General features: G+C 41.2%; 1 protein-coding gene across 1 annotated transcript; it reads right to left on the bottom strand.

The window, feature by feature from the left end:
* Nucleotides 1-1,943: 1,943 nt before the first annotated feature.
* On the bottom strand, nucleotides 1,944-12,092 carry LOC132328392 (astacin-like metalloendopeptidase). Its single transcript, XM_059848212.1, has 12 exons — nucleotides 12,024-12,092; nucleotides 11,768-11,792; nucleotides 9,504-9,520; nucleotides 8,173-8,272; nucleotides 7,209-7,343; nucleotides 6,467-6,584; nucleotides 5,580-5,758; nucleotides 5,370-5,454; nucleotides 4,849-4,976; nucleotides 3,793-3,908; nucleotides 3,160-3,385; nucleotides 1,944-2,189 (listed from the first exon to the last, which is right to left on the bottom strand). The coding sequence occupies exons 1-12, from the start codon at nucleotides 12,090-12,092 to the stop codon at nucleotides 2,155-2,157; spliced, it is 1,233 nt and encodes a 410-aa protein (XP_059704195.1). The 3' UTR covers nucleotides 1,944-2,154.
* Nucleotides 12,093-23,060: the final 10,968 nt, after the last annotated feature.

Genomic DNA, 23,060 nt, shown 5'->3' with positions numbered 1-23,060 from the left:
AGAAATGACTGTCAGACACAGACAGACTGCCTGGTACTGCTGTCCCTGTACATTCCAGCTGATGGCTGGACACCAGGTCAGGCAGAATCAGTGACTGCCTGGGCTGCTCACCACATCCTGAGTTGCTGGTATCTCATGAGAGTTGTCCTGGGACACCAGAGTGGTCACATCCTTGGGTTGAATCTTGCTCTGTCTCTGTGACCATCTTTAGCCTTTTACAGTCCTGTACACTAAGGATCAGACCAACTTCACACAGACCTGGACTTTGCATCTTGGCAGGGAAGTGCCTCCTCTTCCAGTGGAATTAAAAGAAGAAACTCCAGGGTCTTAATATCAACTGGGTCTAATATTTTTGTGGTACACACTGCTTGGTTTTCATAAAAAGAAAACTTCTTAACTAGTGTAGTAATTTCAGCAATACTCAGATGATCACAACTTTCTTAGTTTCTCATCCATTGCCAACAATATTTCAGAACTCTTACCAGAATCATTATTCCCCCTTCAAGGTTAAGTACCTGAATCACCTGAGCCTGCCTTTTCATCATTGTGTGGAACACCTTAATCACACTTGAAATTCCTCTCAAAAATTATGCTAGGATGTTAGTCCTCACCCACTGTCTTTGCAGTATTATTTCCTCCGTTTTGTTTTGCAGGGGCTTAGGAATCAAAACTGGCAAAAAATTTTCTAGACCATAATAACTACTCCTTTAAGGATGTGTTGATGGCAACACTTGATTGCTCAGAGTAACTCAAACAACACATCAGAAGCTGCACCCGTCTTGCAGTGTCTGAAGAACTGAAGAAATGCCTCTTCTAAAGCAGCCTCAGGGTTGCTGTGTTCAGAGGCATTTGCACAGCCACTGTGGGTAAGGAAGCAATCTTCAATGGAATTAAAGCTTCTCTCAAGAGCTGACTGTTTCTTCATCTTATAGTGTAAACAGAGACAGGCCTTTAAGCAAATTCTCTTCAGTTTAAGTCTTTTTGGTGCCTCCTTTAACAAAAAAAATGCATTTATAAAAAATTCATTTTTCCATGTAAATTTCAGTCTGAAATTCAAATTAATTTCCCATTGTTCTTTTCTAGAAATGTATTTCTCTGAGAAAAATTTCAAGCTTTCTAGTGTTACAAGGTAAGAATAGGAAAAGTATTTCCTTTTTTTTCAGACTTAAAAATACAAGTATTAAATACCCAGGTTAGTCATATATTTAACTATCTGTATATGCTTCAAATTAAAATAGCAGTCTATTTTTTTCTCAGATCTCTTACAGGCTTTTCTTGGTCAAGAGAATACAATTTTAAAAGTGTGATTGCAGGCAAGGCTATAAAATGAACACTCCAGGAGTTGTGACACTCTTGAAGGTCTCTTATGAGATCAGAAGAGAAGAGCTTAGCTACTTTCTTGACAAAAAAATTCTTCTCTGAACATGTGCATGAACTCTGGCAGCATTATTTTGTCCTGTGATAGGCTTAATCATCTCTGTGGGTCCAAAAATGGCTTGTGGCTAAACAAGCACCCTTAGCTGTACCCTGTCTGCCAGAACTGTACAAGGAAAACTGCAGTAGGAAGTACCAGTCCTTTCCTGGAAGTAGATTTATCTTGTCCATCTTTCTTGTGATTTAAGGATATAACAGAATTTGGAAGAGAGAAATAATTTTTGGAAGTGGAAATGTTAGGCTGGTGTAGGACTCTGTCCAAGACCTTTTCATGCTCAAGACTGTGAAGACCACAAAATGATCTTTTAAAGTTTGGAGCTGGTCTCTTCAGCCAACTAACTAAACCCACGATGATGATGTCAGTGGTATACCTAAGAGACATCCCTCTGACTGCATGAAGGGGGCTAAGAAATCAGACCTCATTTAGTGTGCTTGGCTGGAAGTGACTACTGGAAAGGAGAAGCGTAAACTTCTTTTTTAATGAAGCTTTTTATTCAATTGTTAAATAGAAAGAGGTAATAACTTAACTGTGCAGACAAAAGAAGTACACCAGATGTACAGAATTTGTACATTTGTATGGCTTGGGGAATAAACTTTTTCAGGAAGATGAAAACTTTGATTCTTAATAGAATTAAATTTCATACTGATCCAAGCCAAGACAGGAACAAAGTAGGAAACACATAATTTCAATATTCACAGAATAGGTTCTTCTTCATTAAGTCAGTTGCGGATGCTAGATCTTCTTTGGGTCCTCACTGTAAATGAAATGAGAGAATACTTAGCTTTCAGAAGTCTCTGAACAAACTGTAGCATCTCTAAAATATGTATATGCTAAATCACATTTTATTGGGCAGCTAAGATTGCTTTATACTTGTGGACACAGCAAAGTGCCACAGGGAGTTTATTAATTTTTCTTTCCTTCCATAGCAGCAGTGGACAGAAATAGATATTACAAAGAGACAATGCAAAATTGCTGGTTTGGTTTGGCTAGATGGTCAAGTCAGTGCATTTCAGTGGATTCATGCAAACTCTGTGTGCTTGTTCTTATCCCATGGCAGACACAAGCCTGCATGACACAGCCATTGTGTTTCCCCCCAGCAAAAGCTGCACTGCTGTGCAGTTGCTGTAGGCTGCAGTCACACACACAGGAATTCCTTTATTCCAGCTTGTCCATGCTAACTCGAAAGCCTGTGGTCACATAATTGTTTAGCTGTGGCCTTAATTCTTAATTAAATGGGACTGAAGAAGATGTGTTCTAGGTGAAAATATTCCAGTAGTCCTGACCATGGAAATGCTGCCTTTCTTCCTGTCAGGGGGCTGGGTGACTTTGTTGGCCATAGATCTGTCTCACCATCTGAACTGAGTGATTGAAACTTCACCTTTTGCAGGGGAATGATATATTCAAATGCTGCATTAAGATTTATTCTCTTTCCACTGTGCTAGTAACACTTGTAGTGTCATTAAATTGATTGCCCTTATTGGCACATGCTCTGGAATGGCACAAATCTGAGAGGGAAGGTGAACAGTGAATCACCTGGCTAACACCACTTATCCTGAGTGAATGAATAAATGGGGTCAGTGTAGAACTGATCCCTTATGCCAAAAGCAAGGAAGGAAGTGATGACCCTCATGGAGAGCCGTTTTTCAATGGTTTTCCTGAGTGAACAGAAAGGTTGATTTGGCATGGACTGTTTTCCTTGCCATTCTCCTTGTTCTCAGACTTACCAGCAGTAAAGGTGGCTTGGAAACCAGGAGCTGTCTGGGCACCATCTGTGACGAACTCTACAAGCATAAGATTACTAGAAGCAACTATGCCCTTGGGGATCTTTGATCCACAGGTCTTGTCCATTAGAACTGGAGAAGACTTGCTGGATCCATCATAAACTTTAACATAATCACCCTGACAGCCGTTAGTTGTTTGCAGCTGAAAGGCTTGAAAGTTCAGAGAAACCTGGAAGGGAAGAGAAAATCAATTTTTAATATGTAAGTATACTTCTTTCATGGAATGTCCTTTAAAACAGAACATAAACTGTAGCCGAGCACAGACTCACAGACTAGAACTGCTTACCTAGCTTTGCCTCTCTTCCCCTCAAGTTGCAGGGTTCAGATCTAATCACTGAATGCTCCCATGCTCAATCTTTGTCCTGGTTTTTCAAACCTGAAGCCCAGCTTATGGAGGTTTTTCAAAATCACAACGCTGAATTGTCTTTGTCTATACCTGGCTTAAGCACACACCTCTCTAGAAGTAGAGACTATTCTGAAATTTTTCTCATCTGGCAACTGCTGTACAAAGCACAAGATGCTTAACGTAGAAAGAGGCTCAGCCATCTTTCAAGACCACTTTTAACCTGTGTTTACCTTTCTGGATCGGGTTCGGATGAGCCAGACACAGTTGGTGTTATCTGAGTAATTCTTTGGGTAGTTGTCAGATCTCAGTGACCCAGAAGGTCCATCAAGAATAGTGCTGCAGCGACCTGAGGAAAAAATGCTTGCTACAGGATTGCAGAAGATTTCAGCCATTCACAACTACAATCTCTGCAGAATGGACTGATCTCTGTTTTCTGATCTATCAGCATTCATTTCAGAGTACCGGTACATCTTGATTAAAAGGACTATTCATGTTGTCCTAATTTTCACATACTGCATCAAAGAGGTGCATAAAGTAGTGCTCTGAAAATCATTCAATTTTTATTGATTAGCTCAGTCATTTAGCAAGAGATCTCCTTCTGCAACTCTGTAAAGAGTGAGAGGTTTCAATTCACTACAACTGGTGCCACTGTTTTCCATTGAGAAGGGAAAGTTAAGTGATGTCAGAAGAGTCAAGCACAAATATGATGCCTCTGCAATGCTTAAATTCTAAGCTTAGGAGGAGCACTTGGGGTGCATGAGGTAATTCTTGCATCAGTTTTTTTTTCCCCTCTGATTGAATAAATTTCTGTGATTGTATATAAAAAATTCTTCTAGCAGAGGTTACATACAGACTTAGAATGACAAACTTCTGAAAATTGGACAAGGCAACATGAAACTGTTCAAGTTCAAAGGAGCACAAAACTGGGGGATTTTTTTGGCTCAGGTCTTAAATACCAGCTGCTATGAGCTGTGATATCTAGCTTTTTTGGGATTTATAGTTGTCTGCTGAACTGTAATAAACCATTGAAGTTTAAACTGTGGTGTGCAGTTAGTCTAGTTGCATAGGAGCCATTTATGCTAATAGCAAATGTGTTTGATGTAATTTAGAGGCAGTTTCCATTTTCTCACTAATCACAATGTGCCTCCAGCTTCACCTTTGCGTTCCCTCCCAGAATGGGTACCAGGAATTCATGAGAATAGTCTCACAGTCTGATGAAAAACTGCTGTCTCTGCCACGTGCCCAAATCTGAGCTGAAGATAACAGGGTGGCCTGGAGATACTTACTGCAGTTGTAAAGTTTGTTGATTTTGGCCACATCCAAGTTGCTCATCCCTTGTCTCTGTCCAATATGTACTGATCCATCAGGAATTGGTACAATGGTTGCTTTCCCAGTGGTATTGCTGAATGTGTATCTGAAAAGACCCATGAGAAGCAATGCTCTCTAAGCACCATAACTTCTTTCAGGATTCAGTAGGATGCTTTGTAGGGAGAACAAGGATTGTACATAAGCTGCTGCCATGACTAATAGTGCTGTTTAAACGGGTCTCATTGAGATGTCCACCCGTAAGCAGAGTCAATGTCCAGATGCCTTCCTTTGCTCCCAAGCCCAGCAGTGGAGGGCTCCCTAATGGGAAGCTAAGGGACAGTGTATCCCAGTCCTAGGGAGCAGCTGGTCTGAACTGACTCGTGGTGTTTTTCTCGGAAGGGGAATTGGAGAAACTGGTGGTTAGGAGAGACTGATGTTAGAAACTAATTCTGATGTAAGATTTGAGTTCCTAAAATAGTAATGCCATGCTGCTACTTACGGGCCATAGTGCATTACTGAGGAATAGTCGTACGGAAGACCCAGGTTATTGGAATTTTCAAATTTCTTGAAGTCTGGTCTGTCAGCTGTAATATATGATATTGTACTTAGAATATGCTTCCTCCCTACTCCCTTCAGGGGAAAAGGGAGAGCTGGGAGCAGTAGGATGTGTCTATACCACTCCCTACGTTGAGGAGTTCAAAGTACTTACGAGGACTGATGTACTCCCACATGATCTTTACGTGTTTATCTCTGTCACTTCGAGAGTGCTCATGCAAAAAGCCCAGAGCATGCTCCAGTTCATGCTGAATTACTCCTTTCCACATGCAGCCTCCTTTCATCACAGAGACAGTCTGTCCACCTCCTACTTTCCCATAGTTGGACCAGCAGCTGTGAGAGGCATTGAACAACAACAAGACTTTCATTGGCAGGCAGGCAAAGAGACAGAACAGAGAAGCTTGCTTCACACATCTCTTGTGGGAGTGGAAGGATTCCTCTCTCTACTGTGATAGTCAGAGTGTACAGAGGCGAAATTGACCATGCCATATAAAAGAATGAAGTGTATGATCGTTGGTAAATCTTCCTGGATGAGTTTTGTTAGCACCGAGGCTCCTGAATTCTCACTTTACCATGACTTTAGCTCCCTTGAAATTACAATTTTTTTTTCAAAATACTAAGGATGGTATCAGAGCTGGAGATAAGATGGAGATAACACTCTCAAGCAAAGTGTTGAACACTATTCTCATAAGACCTAATTCAACAGCGTGATTCAGAGAACTGTTTATTTCATAAGTTGATGTTGGTTTACTTTTGTAAATAGGACCTAGAGCATTCAATATATGTTGTGCTGAAGTGTGCACTATACCACACAGAAAACATGAGCTTAGACATTCCTTCCCTCTTAACAGTGCTTTTCCATGATTTGTATTATTTCAGTATCCTGACGTATCTTATGAGCCCTTGCCCTAGTAAGGTACACAAGGAAGATACCTCGGCACTGTGATAAAACAAAAGCTTTTCTGAGGTCACACAGCACCAGTGTAGGGAAGGATTGAAAAATAGAGTAGAAATAACTTGTTAATTTATCATTTAACTCACCCATCAGCAGATCTAATGCTGAGGTAGTCACGTTCTGCCTTGCGCTTCACAAAATTAATACAAGTTAGTGCTTCAAATTCTGCCATGGCATCATGAATCCCTTTTACATGGCTCTCCTCTGGGGAAGAAAGGGTTAATTTTAGGGGTCAGAAGCAGAGATTAGCAGATGCCATTAAAATCTCACATATTCTCAAAAAAGGGTAAATGAGGGACAGAAACATTAGCCTAGGTTTTTTTTCTTTTTTCTTTTTTTGCTCAGTACTGAATTTTGTTTAAGATTTTAACAGCCTGGCACAAGATCCTCTGTATCCAGATATTTGTCCAAATGTATTCAGGTGCCTCTTTTTTCAATGACTTGTTCTTAATTATAGTGGCCATTTTTGATGTATCTTATTGGACACTTGGAGACAATTAAGGGAAGCTGTTTTGCTGATGAAAAGCAGATCATTGAAGCTCCACTGAAACAGTCATGAACTTTATATAGGAAGGTATTCTAGAAGACAACATTAGAGGGAATGTTTATAGTTGTCTCCAAGAGATCGGTCCCAAAACATGATGCAGGCAAAATGTCTCAATGAATATTTCTGGTTCAGGTCCTTGTAACTTAAAATTTATCTGTGCTTGCACAGCACAAGTAAATCTTTAGAATCGATTTATTCAACTGTTTGCGTGCTCAAAGTAAGTTTCTCTCCGAAGTGTATTGGACAAAACCCATTAAAAAATAATTTCTATTTAAACCCACCGTAAGCAGGATCCAGTTCATAGGGAATACGAACAATCCCATCACTGGACTGGGGCCAGTTGCAATGGCGACAGTTGATGGCACTGCGACTCCTTCGTGGAACTATGTCACCTTCCTGCAAGAACTGGGAGCTGTCTGGTGAGAGAGAAAGGGTGGAAACATGGGAGCCATAAATTGTTGGACACCTGCTAAGCACGCTTGAAAAAACAAGCAGTCTCAATAGTAAGAATGATGTTTTACTCTGGTACTATTTAATTATCCATCATGTGACACTGAATGAATGGCAACAAATATCTCCCCAGGAAGGTGCTGGGCAAAGGTTGCAAAGGTGCAAAGCAGAAGGTTGCAATAAGGAAACCCAAGAAGGTGGGCAAACCAAAAAGAGGAGAGTTGTCAGGAGAAAACGGTGGGAATATTTGGTGTCTCTACAGACTACTTTACTTCAAGTAAAGTCACTTGAATGACACTTGGAGGAGAAAATGTGAGAAAAACAAGCTGATAGATCAGGGAATGTTTGGAAGGATCAGGGAAGTGGTAGTCTGGAGCAGCGAGAATAGAACTGACTGCAGCTCATCTAGGAGTCTGCACTGCAAAGCCATATGATGGCTGAGTGCAAGCGATTCTTCATTCAAAAAGAAAGGTTGTTAAATAAGCAAACAAATACCCACATTTTCTCTTTATGTCCAAAGAAGGACAAAGATGTTGAAAGCTAAAGCTGAGGAAACTGTCTGAATAGTTTTCAGTTACCTCCACACCTAGGAGCACCTTCAGTACTGACATAATAGTCTGAGATGCTATATGGTTTCAGCAGACTACACCATAATCCCAGTGGTATCTCTTACATGGTGGTGTGTAAAATGAGAAACACATTTGCACAGATTGTGGTAAGACATGGTACCTCACACATCACCCTAAAAAAGCAAAAAAGACAGCTCCCTTACAGACAGGAGTTTGGTGGCATTACCTTTGTTAACTTTCAGAATTTTGTTAAAAATATCTTCGTCCTCCTCATCAGTCTCTGTAGGTGAAGGAGATTCTGTGCAGAAACACAAGAGTATCACTTTCTCATTCCCAGAGGGAATATGAATCCTGATTTTTTACTCTGATGATGCATGATGTTTCCAGTGATGCATGTAATACTTACAGAGTCTATTTAGGGACTGGAGGGATGCTCACTCATGGAGATGTTTGTTCACTAACACAACCTTGAGAACCTCCTTGCTGTGGTTATTTTGGCATCAATCTAGTCCCAAAAGCCATTCTCCTTCAATTATTTCATTCTCTCCTTTTTTTCTTTTCCTAGCCATCATATTTTTAGGCCTGAGATGGCACAGGTTTACCTTATGAACAACTCACACTCAAATCCCCAACATAAGATACCAGAAACAAAAACGGATGGAGAGCAGTCCTGCTACTTCTTGCTGGACACGATGACCTCCTGAAAAACCCTCAAAATCAATGAAACTGGAACTGCATTCCTGTTCCACAGGTTGGACTGATGTCCCCACCTAAGCCCAGCATCAGAGACTCATAGGCCTTGCTAGCAAAATCAGCCAACTCTGCAGATTATGCAGCAAGTCTTGACATCAATAAAAGGCAGAAACACATGACCTCTGTGCTTCTAACCTTTAAAAGTGACTTAATTCAGGACATGAATTAAGCAGAGCTATTTTTAGCTAAAATAACAGCTGAGGTTTTTAGCAAAGACAAGAAATTGGCCAAAACCGAGAGACTTCGCTTTGCATGAAGTATTGTGGTGAGTGCATTCATTTAAAATTCCTCATCAAGGTTCATTTGTATTAAGCCTGTGTTAATAGGCTTTCTGAAGTAACTGAGTAGATAACAATCAGTATATCCCCTGAAATATGTAGTTGTAGATGGAGTAGTACATACCATATATATCCTCCTGTGTAGTAACCTGCAAGAACAATACATTAATATTATCTCACAATTTATAAAGTAACATCAAATAACAAAACATATAAATTATCAACAGCATCCAGGCTACCATTGGCAGTATCTTTCACCGGTGCAGCTTCTATATACTGTGCCTTGTGTAAACAAGTACCATGGGGTGGTAGATACTCTTCTTTGGTACCTTGGCAAATAGGGATATCATAAAGGCAAATGCAATTTGAAGTGTGGAATAAGGTTCAGCTACACTCTGATGCATGGCTGAGCAGAGAAGACTTTGCTGCACAGGTGTAAACACAAGTGGAGTCCAAGAGTCCTGGCCTTACTTTCCACAATGTTGAACCCCAAAGTGATCAGAAGAGCTGAATTAGCTTTCCTTACCTCAGTAGGCTCTGTTGCTGCAAAAAGAAAAACAGAAAAAAGACAAGCATTAGATTCTGAATGCAACTTCACAGTGCTCAACAGCATGGATGAACCTCCTCAGCCATGGGAATGCCTTTGGCAGATCCCTTGGAGGAGTGGAGGGGAATGGAGTGCACAGCTGATGCACAGGCACAGAAAATAAAAATATATTTAACCAAAAACCTATGAAAATTCCTAGTAGACTGTGCTGAGGAACAGAATCATGATCATTTGCTATCTAAGAATCAGCAAAGCATTTTATCAGTTTCAGTGTGGAAAATTGCAAAAGAAATCTGTGACAAAAAATGTTTTGTCCCCAGATTTCTCTGCAACACGTGCAGGCTAACCAGCTCAACAGTAACCACTGGTTTCACAGTGTCAAACAATAAGGTTATAATATGTGATGGAGGCTATCATTTAGCATGGGGAAAATAATCTCAGCTTCAGAATGCACCTGACAGCAGCTTGGTATCATTCTGAGTTCTAAGGTGCCTTTCTACTGTGATGCCTTCTGATTTTTACCAAATATGAGATTCTAAATACAAACCAGAAGTGAAAATCTGATCTGATGTATACATTTCTATCTTCATTTTTATAATATCAAAAAAGTTTAAAAATTGGAAGGGCCTTCAGAGGTCATCAGTTTGTCTGCTTTCCCTAAGGCAGAAACAGTTTTATCTGTATTATTCCTGACCACAGTTTGTTTGACCTGTTCTTAAGTATGATGGATATGTTGCAGGCCTATCTGGCAATCTCTTCCAGTTTCCTACTAATTGCAGTCTTCCTTGTCAAAGTATGAAACAATTTTGTTTTTCCTAGTTAACACTGAAACAGACAACACTCACGTAAACAGTCATTATTTCCAAGCCCATCTGTGCCCCAAATTTTACTATAATTTTCCTCAGTAAAAGATAGGCCAAGCTCTTTCACCCCTTGCAGCACCATTCCCTTTTCAAAATTATTGCTCAAACATAATGAGGAGATGTCTTCCTTTTCAGACTTTATCTAGCACCCGCAACAGAATTGCTTTTATTGAGCCAAAAAGACTTCAGTCTGTGTTTTCAGACTGTTACTTCAGTTATATGGCAATGGAAGTCCACTGCAGTGATGGTGGTTTACTGTAGAAAAATTTGGTCAGCTCCCACCAGCTGCACCAGAGAGATCCATGGCATCTAAAAACATTCTGCAGGGAAGAACATTTTTGAGATGGGTTGACCAGATCCAGAATTTATGTGCCCAAGAGGCACTAGATTAATTGAGTAGTCAAAGTCAGTGGAAATTAGACTCCAGATTCCTAAGCACATAAAGCCTGCAACTTCTTTTTAAAACCCAAATGAGACACCACAGAAGGCGTCTGCCATCTCCTTGATGAAATGAACATCTGGTGTGATAGGGCTTTCAAAATTATACAGCTCACATTTTCCCTACACTCTAAATACTGAAAGATGTCTCAAAAGGCACAAAAAGCAGTAACAATGATAAATTAAAACCCATTGCATGCATTTGTCCCAATAAACCTGCAACTCTGAGTCTAACTGACTACCTTGAACTTGAGCAAGAGTGTCTCTTGGTCCCTTCTAAATATATTGAGCAGTAATTTTGCAACATCCCTTTTTTCCCATGCCATAAATGACAGTTCAAAAGCAGAATTTGTCAATTTTCTTTTGTCAATGACTTGCTCTATGTCAAGCAAATTTTTCCAAGGTGTCTTCTTTTTGCACACATTACACCCAGCCCGTTAATTTCTTGCTGTAGTTAAAGTCTGCCTACAGTTTTCTTTCCACTGACCTCAGAAGGTCTGCAATTATCTCCTTGTATTTTGCAAGTTAACAAAAGCTGTTCAGCTAAGCCTGTTCCAAACCAGAACAAAGCAAATCTTTCTTTGATGCCTGACATCTTTTTCATAGAGCTGAACTGAGGTAGGCAAGGAGGCAAATGATTAGCAGTCTTATTATAACATTCAACTTAATGAAAAGGTATCAAGATGTCTAATTAAAATTTTATTTTCAAGCCTGTGAAAGCACATCTAAATAAACCTAATAAACCATGCCCCAAAGTCTGTGTAAAGCACCTCTTTGTAAAAACACATCTGCACTCAGCTCAACAACAAGTTATGAAACATAGCCTTACTCAAAAGGCCTGTCAGGGCTTTCACATGCTCTAAAAGCAAGTCAAAACCAAGAATGTAATAGACAGTCAAGAAATAACAGGTGCTTTTAAAATACACTATAAATCCTACTTACTTGTTGTGCTGTTTTCATAGTTCTCCTGCAAAAGCAATAGGTAAAAGGCATTATTCTTCCATAGCTGACAAATACAGCAACAATAGTATCAAAATCAGAACGAATGGAGGAGCTAAATCATTATATTGCCTTTATTTATTATGATATTACTAATATTTATTTGCAGAAAATTTATCAAAGTGGGCCTTCCCAGCTTGACTCCAGAAAGAACAGATCAGCTAGGCGAAGGGGCACAATTGCAGGGAGCTGCTCTCACCTGAACAGGGAAGCCCAGGGTAGCGGGAAGCAGAAGCGCAGCGAGGAGCAGGAACCTCTTCAGCTCCATGGCGCAGCGGGGACAGAGCACCGGAGCGAGCCCTTGCCCCTGCCGCCGGCAGCGCTGCCGTAGATATAGCAGCGGAGCCGGCTCTGCCCGGGCTGGGAAACCTGCCCCAGCCAATGGGAATCCCAGCAGGAAGCAAACTTCTTTTGCTGCCTCAACAGCCGGTTTAGCCCCAGGGCATCTCCTGGGGCCGCGCTATCGCCGCCGCCGTGAGCATCCCATGGCCTCCCACGGTCATTCGTGCCGCTCTCCAGAGCTGGCTCAGCCTCATGCTTGTGCTGCCGCACACTTCCTCTGCTTCTTAGAGGATCTTTCCAGAAATTCTCGGTTTGACTGTTACCACCCTTCTTCCTGGATAACTCTCCAGAGAACTGGATTGTAAGGATTTCAGAGGGTAGGTGGCTTTTTTCTTTATGTCACTGACATTACAGAAGGCCATGACAGTATTGTGTTGTTTTGAAACATAGAGCACATCTACCCAGTGAGCTGATCAATGTATCTTCCTTGAGACAGCTTATGATTCTATAAGTACAGATTTTTGGTTCCTCCTGTGCGTTTCTTGATGTTTCACCATGTCAGGAGCATCTCCCATGCTCCATTGTTTCTGCACTATCACAGTTATAGGTGCCCTTATGAGTTTTGTGACCAGCAATCAGAGCAGGGGAAAAGAGAGCAGCAGCATAAGCAGCACTTACTCATTTTGAGAATGATAAAGAGATTTGCTTTGCTGGAGTGCACTTGTCCAGAAGTAGAGTGAAGCTGTCTAGAGGAAGCCGTGAGCAGATGTAGCAAGAAATGCTTGTAGGAGGCAAACCAGAAACCACTGAGCCTCTTATCACAGCAGTCTCTTCTCACAGCAAAGCTCTGCTTACTGAACCATTTGCTGAAGCTGCTGTAGCTGGGAAAGCGTTTGGTCACTTTTGGTTTGTGTCAGAGTACCATTTCTATGCGTGGAAAAGGAAACTGAATTACAAAATGCACTGGTTCTGTCTCGAGACCATGCTGGTGCTCAGATACCCTCAGAGTAAGTTTTAAACCCATTTATTCCTTATTTCTCTACTGAATAAGATGTTCTAGAAATTCTCCATGTTGGTGAATGAATCAAGAAGAAGCAGAAGGCTTTCCATCTATTTGTCTCCAAATCATACCCAGTCAAGAGTAGGAATTAGATGGAAATGGAATCTGAATTGTGTTGGAGGAGATTACTCTTTATTTTAGTGATGCAAAGTTCTCAGTGCACACTGCTGAGAATTATTCAGACTATTTAAGAATAGCCTGGATTGGCAAAGTCCAGGGATAAACTTTGATCACCCCCACAGGGAGGCAGCATAGGGGGATTTAGTTTTCCTTTTCTGTGTCTGCACACTGTCTGAAGGAAGGTCTGCCCCAGGCACGGGTTAGTAAACAGCAGGGTGGCACAAGGTCCTTGTGCCCATGAAAGAGCATCAAGCTGCCATTGTCAGCATGTAAATCCTGTTGTGTGTCCTTTGTGCACATAAATGTTCTCAATTATCAATGCTAAGTGTCTTTTTTTAATATTTGTCTTTCAGAAGGATGAAAATCTTCCTTGTGCTGAAGCAAAGCTGTGCAGCTCTGGTCTGCAGTGGGAGAATGGTTCCCCATGTTTCTCACTCAACACAAGGACAAAGCAAAAGTCCATGATGCCAGATACTTTGGCATGACAAAACCATACCAAAACCATATTGTGACATGGAGCTTGAATATAATCTGCTTTCATTAGAGTTTAGGAGGGAAAAAGGAAAAATCAGACCACTCTCAGGTGGGAAAACCAGTCCAGGAGCAAAAGGAAGGATCAGAGGTAGTGAGGGCATTAAACAAATTTAAAAAGCAAGATAGGAAGGCTGGTAACCTCAGCATCTTTGTAGCATGTTATTGGGAAAATACCACTCCTGAATGACTGATTATCTGCCTGTGCTCAGGAAAGAGTGAGGCAAAAAGGATGCAGCATATTTTATCCTGGGCATGTTACTATGCTGACAAACTAAACAGTTCATGAAATAGATTGCTCCATGCCACATTTTCCATAAGCTAACAAGTAGTGCTGATGGAGAAGGTGGGGCTTTTTGGGTTTAAGGATGTTGCTATAAATGTTGCAGCTGGCAAAAAACCCAAAAAACAAACCACACAAGAGAGTGGAGTGCTGATATTCATGATTCCTACCAGTTCTGAAGATGTTATCACCTTGTGCCTCATATTTAGATTCAATATTTGGTTATTTTCCAAAGTGTGATACTCATGGGGGAGGAATTGTCAGCAGACCTGTTTCCACTAATCAAAATACACTCTAATTTTTTGAGACTTTGCATTAACAGGGCATAGTTTTACTAGATACAATGAAGCTGGTACCTCTAGTAGAGAAAATGCCACTGAAATTGGTTTGAACCCTTAGGAACCAAACAACTACTTCCTTCACAGAGAGAAGTTGTCTTTGCATGTATACAAGGAAATCATGTGGGAAGTTTTGTCACACCTGAGTTCTCCTCTTAGTATACCCCAGTTTCTGGTGGACAGTAGGCATTCTACAGATTTTGAACATGTGAATAATTATTAGCAGATGTCCAAAACCAACATCAGAATCTCAAGAAGTACTTGAACAGTGTCATAGTCCACAAGAAGTCTCTCAGCAAAAAAAATAGCACTGCTCCTAAATGAACACCACAAAACGTGGAGTTATGCCTGTTAGACTTGGTTGCAGAAATCTGTAGGCATAACCAAGAAAATAATATACAGACATACCAATTTAAAAAAAATTGTTTTCTGTGGATATGGGAATCTACTACAAGTATATATAGTCAAACTCAAAACAGCAGATGCATGAAAGATACAACAACTCTGCAAAAATCTTTCCTATTTCGTTCAGTCATATGTCATTTAGTCACATGTGTTATTCTCTTTGGAGTCTTTCTCTGTAAACAGCTCCCAAAGTATAACGTAAACCATCAAGATTTAATTATGGAAAGAAATTGCACTAATTGCTACTAATTGCTGTGCCATGAAATGTAAGGAAAAAGTCATTCCAGGAACTAATAGAAACCTTTATGCTGAACAGATTGTGGAAGTTATGTGAAAGCTACCATAACTGATTCATGGTAAGATACTAACTAATCTTGAAAGTTTGAAATCATCTGGCTTTACTAAAACCAACCATTGAAGCAATGGTATAGACCACAACACATAACTGAAATTGCTGTGGATTGGCATCACATGAATAAACACCACACAATTACATATGCAATCTGGGGTTAATGACAAATCTGAACCAGGAATGTATTATTTTAGGTAGAATTGCTCAATATCATTTCCCAGGAATGTCAGCTTTGTGCAGCATTTCAGTATTTTGGCTCACTGTCATTTGGAAAAGGAATTCTGGTTTCCACTGAGCTGTTGGTTCATGAATTCTGAACCCCCTCTGCCCAGTAAGTCTGCTCCTGTGCAGTACTTTCAGCTCAGTGCTTTTTGTCTTTCTCTCACTAATTCCAAGTGCCCTCATCACAGAGAAATCACTTCCTTTTCCATGGTGTCTTTATGATCAGACACTTTTCAGATATAAATCAGTCCTCACACAAGCTTTCTCCATGCTGGCTTCAAGGATTTTCAGCCTTTTAGTCTAATAATTCCACTCTTCTTGATTCTACAATCATATTTTCATTCCTTCTAAGCTGCCTGTACCTTTTTGGAGTGCAGTGATGAGGAGTGGACAATTTCAGTGGAATTCATGCCAGCCAGTACTGCACTTTGCTGGTTGAGAGTGTTATTGAAGTGCTGGCAGCTCCTGAGGGTTTCACAAGTAACCAGCACTGACTTCAAGTCCCTGTGCTGGAGGCTGACATGTGTTATAAAAGACAGCTCTAGACAAGTCAAAGTGGAGTCAGAAGTTGTTTCCCAGTGCCCGCAGCCATACTTGTTGCATTCATAGATTTACTTGTCCTTCATGTCCCTCTCCACATTTCTTCTTTGGATCCTACCTCCCAGAGAAGGCCTGGAGTTGTTTGGGTTCCTGTTTCACGTTCTGTTTTGCTTTCAATTTTTGGGAGTTTCCATGTCATTGCTAACACCATCTGGAGCAATGAATCCACATGATTTGCAGGTTCTTTAGCAGACACAACCTCCATGATATTAATGACTAGCTCCATCTGCAGTCCTAGCCCTGACTGTATATTGAACAAACCAAAAATGATGAACATTGGCTTGGTATTGGTTAGCCACTTCTCTATTCAAAGACCCAAACCCAGAAACTTTGAACTTTAGACTGTTGTCAGAAGAACAATGAAGAAAAAGATTTTTTTTGATGCATTCTTCTTTTCAAAAGAAAAATATGGAGATAGGAAAAAAAAATAGAAAAGAAACAAGCTGGAGTAGTAAAAACGTTGTCACTTATGAAAGTTGAAAACACAATGATTTTAATTTCAAAATCAGATTTCAAGGCCAAATTTAGCAAAGCATAATTTAGCAATTAAACTAGCATTTGTAATGATATGTGATCCAATGGCTATTTGGGCTGAGGGAAAGAGAATGGAAACTGGAACTTTAATTTGGACAATTCTAATAATGAACTTCTGATTGCCTTAAAAAAAACAACAAATTCCTTTCTTTTATCAGGAGAAGCCACCTGATTTGTCTGCTGCCCTTAGGTGAAGAAAGGATGGATCAAAGGGTTTACACCGTGTTTCCAGCCTGCAGAGCAATGTTATGCTGATTGCAAAGGAATCCATGTGATGGGGTAAGGTGCAAGCTGTTTGAGCACTGCCTGGGGTCATTTTTGCTCCCTCTGCTCTCTGAAGGGAGACACCCAGTGCTGCCCCAGCTGGGGAGACCTCCTTGTGACAGATTATGCAATGCCAGCCAGCTTCCCTGCTTGGTTTGATCTCCCGTGAGCAGAAGTGTCCTTTTGCCCACAGGGAAGATTTTGCTTACAGTAACCATGCCATGAAAGTTACCCTTGTGAGTGCTTGCTTGGCAATTTAACTAAGGCAGAGGAAATGTCTCATGTTTGCCTCTCAGATGAGTGCAGGGGAGCTGCCTGTGTGTGCTGCAAGTGGCAGTACACAGATCTGCCCGATAAAGAGTCCATTAGGGATTGACTGGGCATTGTCCCTCACTCGAACATCACTGCACTGACTTCTTGGTCCTTTGCCTCTCCTCAGAAAGGCTCTGCTCTCTGACTGTCCTGCTTGTCTCAGTACCTGTCTCAATACCTTTGCTAATTATTCACATATTTGCTTCTCGACTGTCCTCTGAGCAGGATTTTTTAATATCTTAATGGGAGTCTTGAGAAGGCTGTTTCACTCTTACTGTTCTTTTCTGATGCACCAGGTTATCTTATGGATTTGCTTCCTCTTCTGGGAGGACAATTTTTAGCTCCTTTCATGTCTCCTGAGCAGGTGAGTTTGGACACTCTGCTACTCCTGACTTTATCTGGATCCACAGAAAAGTACCTCAGGAAAAGTTTAAGCTTAGCTCTTACAGCCCGTCTTGTTTTAAGCGAGCTGCTATCCAGGCAGCTACTTGTGGCTAAATATTAACATTGGAAAGATTAATAATAAACTTTAAAATTATTGAAACAAAGAATCCACTTGCTTGCTCCAGGGGTCTTTTGCCAAAGAGAGCATTTGCCTCCAAAGAAGCAGCCAATGATCTCTGGAGCTTTGACCACAGTAACTGATGTGCAGCATGGGTTCCCGGGCACGCAGGACAGCCAGCAGCGTGTTTTGTTCCGTGTCTGTTGTGAGCATGGTGGGCCTCAGACAGCCACGCTGAGGGGCATGGTCTGGCCTGGGGGCCGAGGGTCCAGACTGGACCAGCAGGGTCTGCCACCCCACCAGGTGAGACAGCAGCAGAGCTGGGGGTAGCAGGGAGAGTGACTGGACAAGCAGGTTTGGTGCAAGGGATGCTGGAGCAGCACCAGCAGAGCTGCATGGGGCAGGGGAGGAAGGCTGGGAGGCCAAAGGCTTTCCTGCTTCTTGCTGTCAGTCACTGGGGTGGTTTGCACAGCACAGCCCACCTCTCATTGCTGGGCTTTAGTTTTTACAAGGAAATAGTTCAGGTTTTCAAATCTGCCACTGCCACTCATTATTTAACCATTAAATTAGAAAACCACCCTTAATGCCCTTTCAGTTTCTGAGGGATACCCGTTCCTGCCTCTTTCTTTGTGCCATGCTAGGGCTCCTGTTAAAACCACATCCAAAAAAATGTGCCATCATAGATTTATCCTTCCAGCAATTCCATCTGGAAAGGAAATTTTTTTTTTCCCCTATTTTGCAGCAGGAGGAGCTAAACGTGTACATTTATGTCTGCATCTCTCTCCCCCTTTCACTACTGATTTTATTTGGGTCCCCAGGAATTTCAAGATTTTTGACCATAGGGTCTGGAAGGATCCTGGAGCATGAGGTGCCAGTCTGTTGCTTTCACCATTCCTTCAGGGAAGAGTGGACCTATCAGGGAAGAGAGGATGGCTGCTACCCAACCCATGAATTATCTATCCATGATGCTTCCTGAGGGAGCCCTGGCTACATTAACCTTGGCTTACAGCTGTGATTACATTAAAGAAAAAGCTTCCACAGGGGCCTTTCTTTTCCACTCATCTGCAGCAACTATCCCATTAGTTACTGAGCACATTAAAGGCACATTGACACATTACCTACAATTACAATTTCTGAAGTCCTTACCAGGGCTCCTTCTGTTGCTCAGTGAACACAGCCCTCTCCTCAGAGTAACTGAAGTTGAAATAAATTAGAGAGGCTGCCTTGAGATCTTCCACTAAAGACAAAAGCCTATCTATGTTTTCATATATAATTTATTTTAGATTTATCTAACTGGCTGATAGAAACATGCATGGCCAAACTTTAATGTTAGGGCCTTTGAGTCTAGCCTTTTGGCTTTAGATTAATCTTTTCAATTTTCCTCAGTGAACTCAGATTTGGCTCTCAGTTCACAGTTTGTATGCAAGAAAACCATTTACTTGTACTGTGGGATTTGACCTGCAGCTCTGTGTTCTTACAGGGATAGTTCTGTTGTAAATCTGCACATGATGCAGTATGAGTTCAGCAACAATCAAGGTCAAGGCATTCTGAGAAATCTTCTACTTAAAGGTCTGCTTCCATCCTTTGCACATCTATTTGCCTTCTATCTCTGATAAGAATGTCATAAACAGGTTCTGTGTGGATATTTGTATTTCTCCTTTAAATAAATAAATTCTTTCTATAGGAAATTGAAGTAGTGAATGATGTGAAATATTCAAACTGGTTAGTCTCTGCAAATGAGAGAAGGGTGGAGTATTTATTACTTTCTTTATTCTGATAATCTCTTCTGATCTTGAAGAGAGAGAGGCCCATGTGATACTCGTTTTGGACCATCATAAAAAGGAGAAGAGAATGTAGAGCTCGTCTCTCCAAGAATTTATGAGGGCCATAGAGGCAGTCTCTGTGGCCTGCCATTAAATGAATTATGGCTGTAGCCTCGGACCATTGCAATTCTGATATCTTAAGACCTGTTGAAAGAACAAGGACTAAGGTGCTGGTTTGTGTGATGACATAACTGAAAAGAGCAGTAAAACGCAAATAGAAAAAGAAATACATATATCAAATAGTCAAGTCAACCTTTTAACCCAATAAATCAGAAAAACTCTCATTTTTTTTGCCCAGTCAATAAACTAAGTGGGCAGCAGACTTGCTGACCCACTGGTCATCACAGGAGCAGGACCACGTGTCTCTCCTTGTGGGTGTACTTGATTAAAGCACCCACAAACTGAAATGAATGGGGATATTCTTTGCTGAAGACACATGTTCTAAATTGTGACTTGTTAGGAGACAATGATATTTTTTCCATACTCCAGTGTATGGTTACTGCAGCACATGGTTATCCTAGGGTGATTTAAAGAAGCCTTTCATTAAGCAGTGTTTCCTAAATTGCAATGTGTGTAAATGTGGCACCACATTTGGCAGGGACTGGGGTCTTGTGCCTTGTCTTTTCTCTAGCTGTGACATGATACAAAGTGGGCTTGGGAGCTTCCTCACAGAGCCATCAGTATGACCCAGTAGGCTCTGTGCATTCCACTGTGTCTGGAACAAAGTTACCTAGATTTTCAGGATGTTTAGACCATCTACATGGTTGTAATAAAAAAAAAGGTTAGAGATGAATCATAGTGTGGTTTCCATGCCCCCATCATTTCCTGATCTGTGCAGAGAAAGCCAGACTGGGTAAGATGTTGTAGGCAGGCATCTCTCCTACACACCTGCCATGCAACTGCTGAAGATTACACAACTGTCCCTGTTCCACAGACAGGGGCCGACCTTTCCCTCCTACTGTCTGGTACCAAGTGTGTCACAACTTTGAACAGAAATGTTGACACAAGATTCATGTATTTTGCCACAATTTAGGTGAAATGCAAAAGTTAAACTTTATTGGAGCAAAATTTCTTTCTCTTCTAAAGCTTCTAAAGAACAGCTTCAGCATTATTTAAACTTTATCAAATATTTGTGTCTGATATTGCCATGAAACATCTTCAGTGGAACAGGTACTTCAGAGGAGCTAGGCTGTACGGACAAGAAGAGCCTGACAGTGATGAAGAAAGTTCAAACTGCTGCTGATGTGACAAGTGTGTGCCATGCTGGGGACATCCAAGATGTACGAGCTCGAGTGATGAGGGCTTTTGATACATAGTGGTGTGAGAGAAGATGTTGGATAGTAAAGGCAACTTACATGGGAAAAATGTGAGTTTTAATATGACCATGTTAGGCTTAAGCTCATTTGAAGTCTCTTGGGAGAAGACATCAGTGTCAGCCTGAGATTTCACATTGTAAGAAAACAGATCAACCAAATGCTGGTATGGGATCTGCAATCTATTTATGAAATATGACAGTGGGAATGGATCAAGAAAAGACTAACTGGAGATAAGGTACAGAGAAAGAAGAATCATCTATCCTCTCAATTGATAGTGATTCTCACATGGTGAAGAAAAGGGAAGACCTACAAAATGAATAGATAAAAGGGAAAAGAGAAGAAGGAGGAAAAGGTTTATGAAAGCAGAGGAATAATATAACTGAGTTTTGAATGTCATGGTTGTGTTCAGGAAAAAAAGACAGGGAGCTGGCCAGTGTAAGCACAGCAGTGAAGTAAAGACTGTGGAAACCAGTGTGGAAACAACTGAGTCAAGTAAGGGAATTTGCACTCAGGGTTTTACTCTTCATCATTGCTGTGTCAGGTTTCCTCCTACCGTACCCAGGGAAGAGCCTCTGACCCACTTTGCAGATTTGCAGCTTAAAGATTATTTACTCCAGAGTTTTGACAGCAGCTAGGGAACAGCAGAGGACACAGGGCTTCAAGTCAGTGAGCCCACTGGGGAGAGGACAGTCTTCTGAAACGTAATTTGGGCAGTTGTGAAAATTAAGGAAACAATTTTGTAGAGCTACTGAAAGGAGCACACATGGGAGGGCTCCTTTCAAATTTGGATGTAACTTTTTTAGTCTTATGTTAGGGAAAGGTTTTGCCCTACTGACTTTGAAGATTGAAAGCTGTGTACTAAGCAAGTACAGCCCTCTGGGGCAATCACAGGCAATGCCCCTGTGATTTCCACCACAGAAGTGCCTAAATCCTGAAGGTGGTGGCTCTCTCAAGATCGTTTAGATTGGGCCTGACTGCAAAGCTGTCAATAAAGGTGCGGGCAGTAGTGTAAAATGTGAAAGACCTACTGCTCTATTTCTCACTGGACAACATCAATTGTGAGCAGCAAACACCTATCAAACTTGACCAGGATGAAGTCAGATCTCACTGTGATCTCAATCTGAAAAGCTAAACATAGCACATATTTCTGCAAAAACCAAAACCAACTCCCTGTCTGAACTATTTCAAAGGAAGGCATGGAGGCCAGAGAGATCACAGCAGCAGAGGAGTAAGGATGCTGTAAGCACAGATCCATGCCACTCCTGCACTTTACTCGGTGAAAGGCATCTATCCTGATAGCTGGAGGCTGTTTTTGTAGAGGGTGTTTTTCTCTGACTGGAAGGTCTGGCTTCATGATCTTACGTGCCAAGTCATTTTATCAGAGTGCTGGCTGAAATTTGTATAATAGCAGTGTCATGGAAAATATTTCAAAGCCTGACAAAATTTTATGGGTCACAAAGAATGGCTAGAGGTGAGCGTGAACAGAATATAATTTCTCAAGTTCAGAACTAGAAGATGTGATTCTTTCTTATCTTCACTTATTTCCTTCTCTTTGTTCTCTGTCTCTATGTCAAGGAACAGGATCAAACAACATCATCTTAGGGAAAAATATTCCTGTGGCATTCTTGATATTATAAGGACTAAAAGTGATTCACCATTAGATGTTAAGCATTACCACTGCTGAGGTTCTTGCAGTTTCTACTGATTGAGATAGCCAGCAAAAGACCCCCATAAACATAGTGAGTGACTACATGGAGCAGCTCAGTTCCCAGTCAGTTCACTGTGCCTTCCTGCCCGTGCCTCTTTGACAGATGGAGGGGATACTTGAAAATTTTCACTGAGGCTCAAAGGAAACATGGAAGGAAACAATAAGGGACCAACAGCTGCTGACAAACTGCAACTTTACATGAGTCAGTGATTCAAAATGTTTCCAAAAATCCAAGCTGATTCTCAGGGTTTTTCCTAAAAGATGTAGGAAGTGAAATTTGTATGGCATGTGACATCTGCTGGAATAACCACAGGACTCTCTGACCCTGTGGCCTCTGTCTGGCATGGGACAGAAGTGGCTCTTAGAAAACAACCTAAGTACAGGGCAAACATGTAGGATACTTCTCCCTTGTTTTGAATATAAGTCCTATTTGAATTTTCCCTGTAGTTCTTATACTGGAATTGGGAAGCTGATCCCCAGCCAGTTTCTCCCACACAATCAGGATTTGGAGACTTTCCTCAACCCTTGCAGTATCTCTTTTCCAGGCTTAGGAGTTGTAATTTGCTCTTTCATTCCTTTACACA

This window comes from Haemorhous mexicanus, chromosome 6 (assembly GCF_027477595.1).
Source record: "Haemorhous mexicanus isolate bHaeMex1 chromosome 6, bHaeMex1.pri, whole genome shotgun sequence".
Lineage (NCBI taxonomy): Eukaryota > Metazoa > Chordata > Aves > Passeriformes > Fringillidae > Haemorhous > Haemorhous mexicanus.
This window is presented reverse-complemented; position numbering and strand designations above follow the sequence as displayed.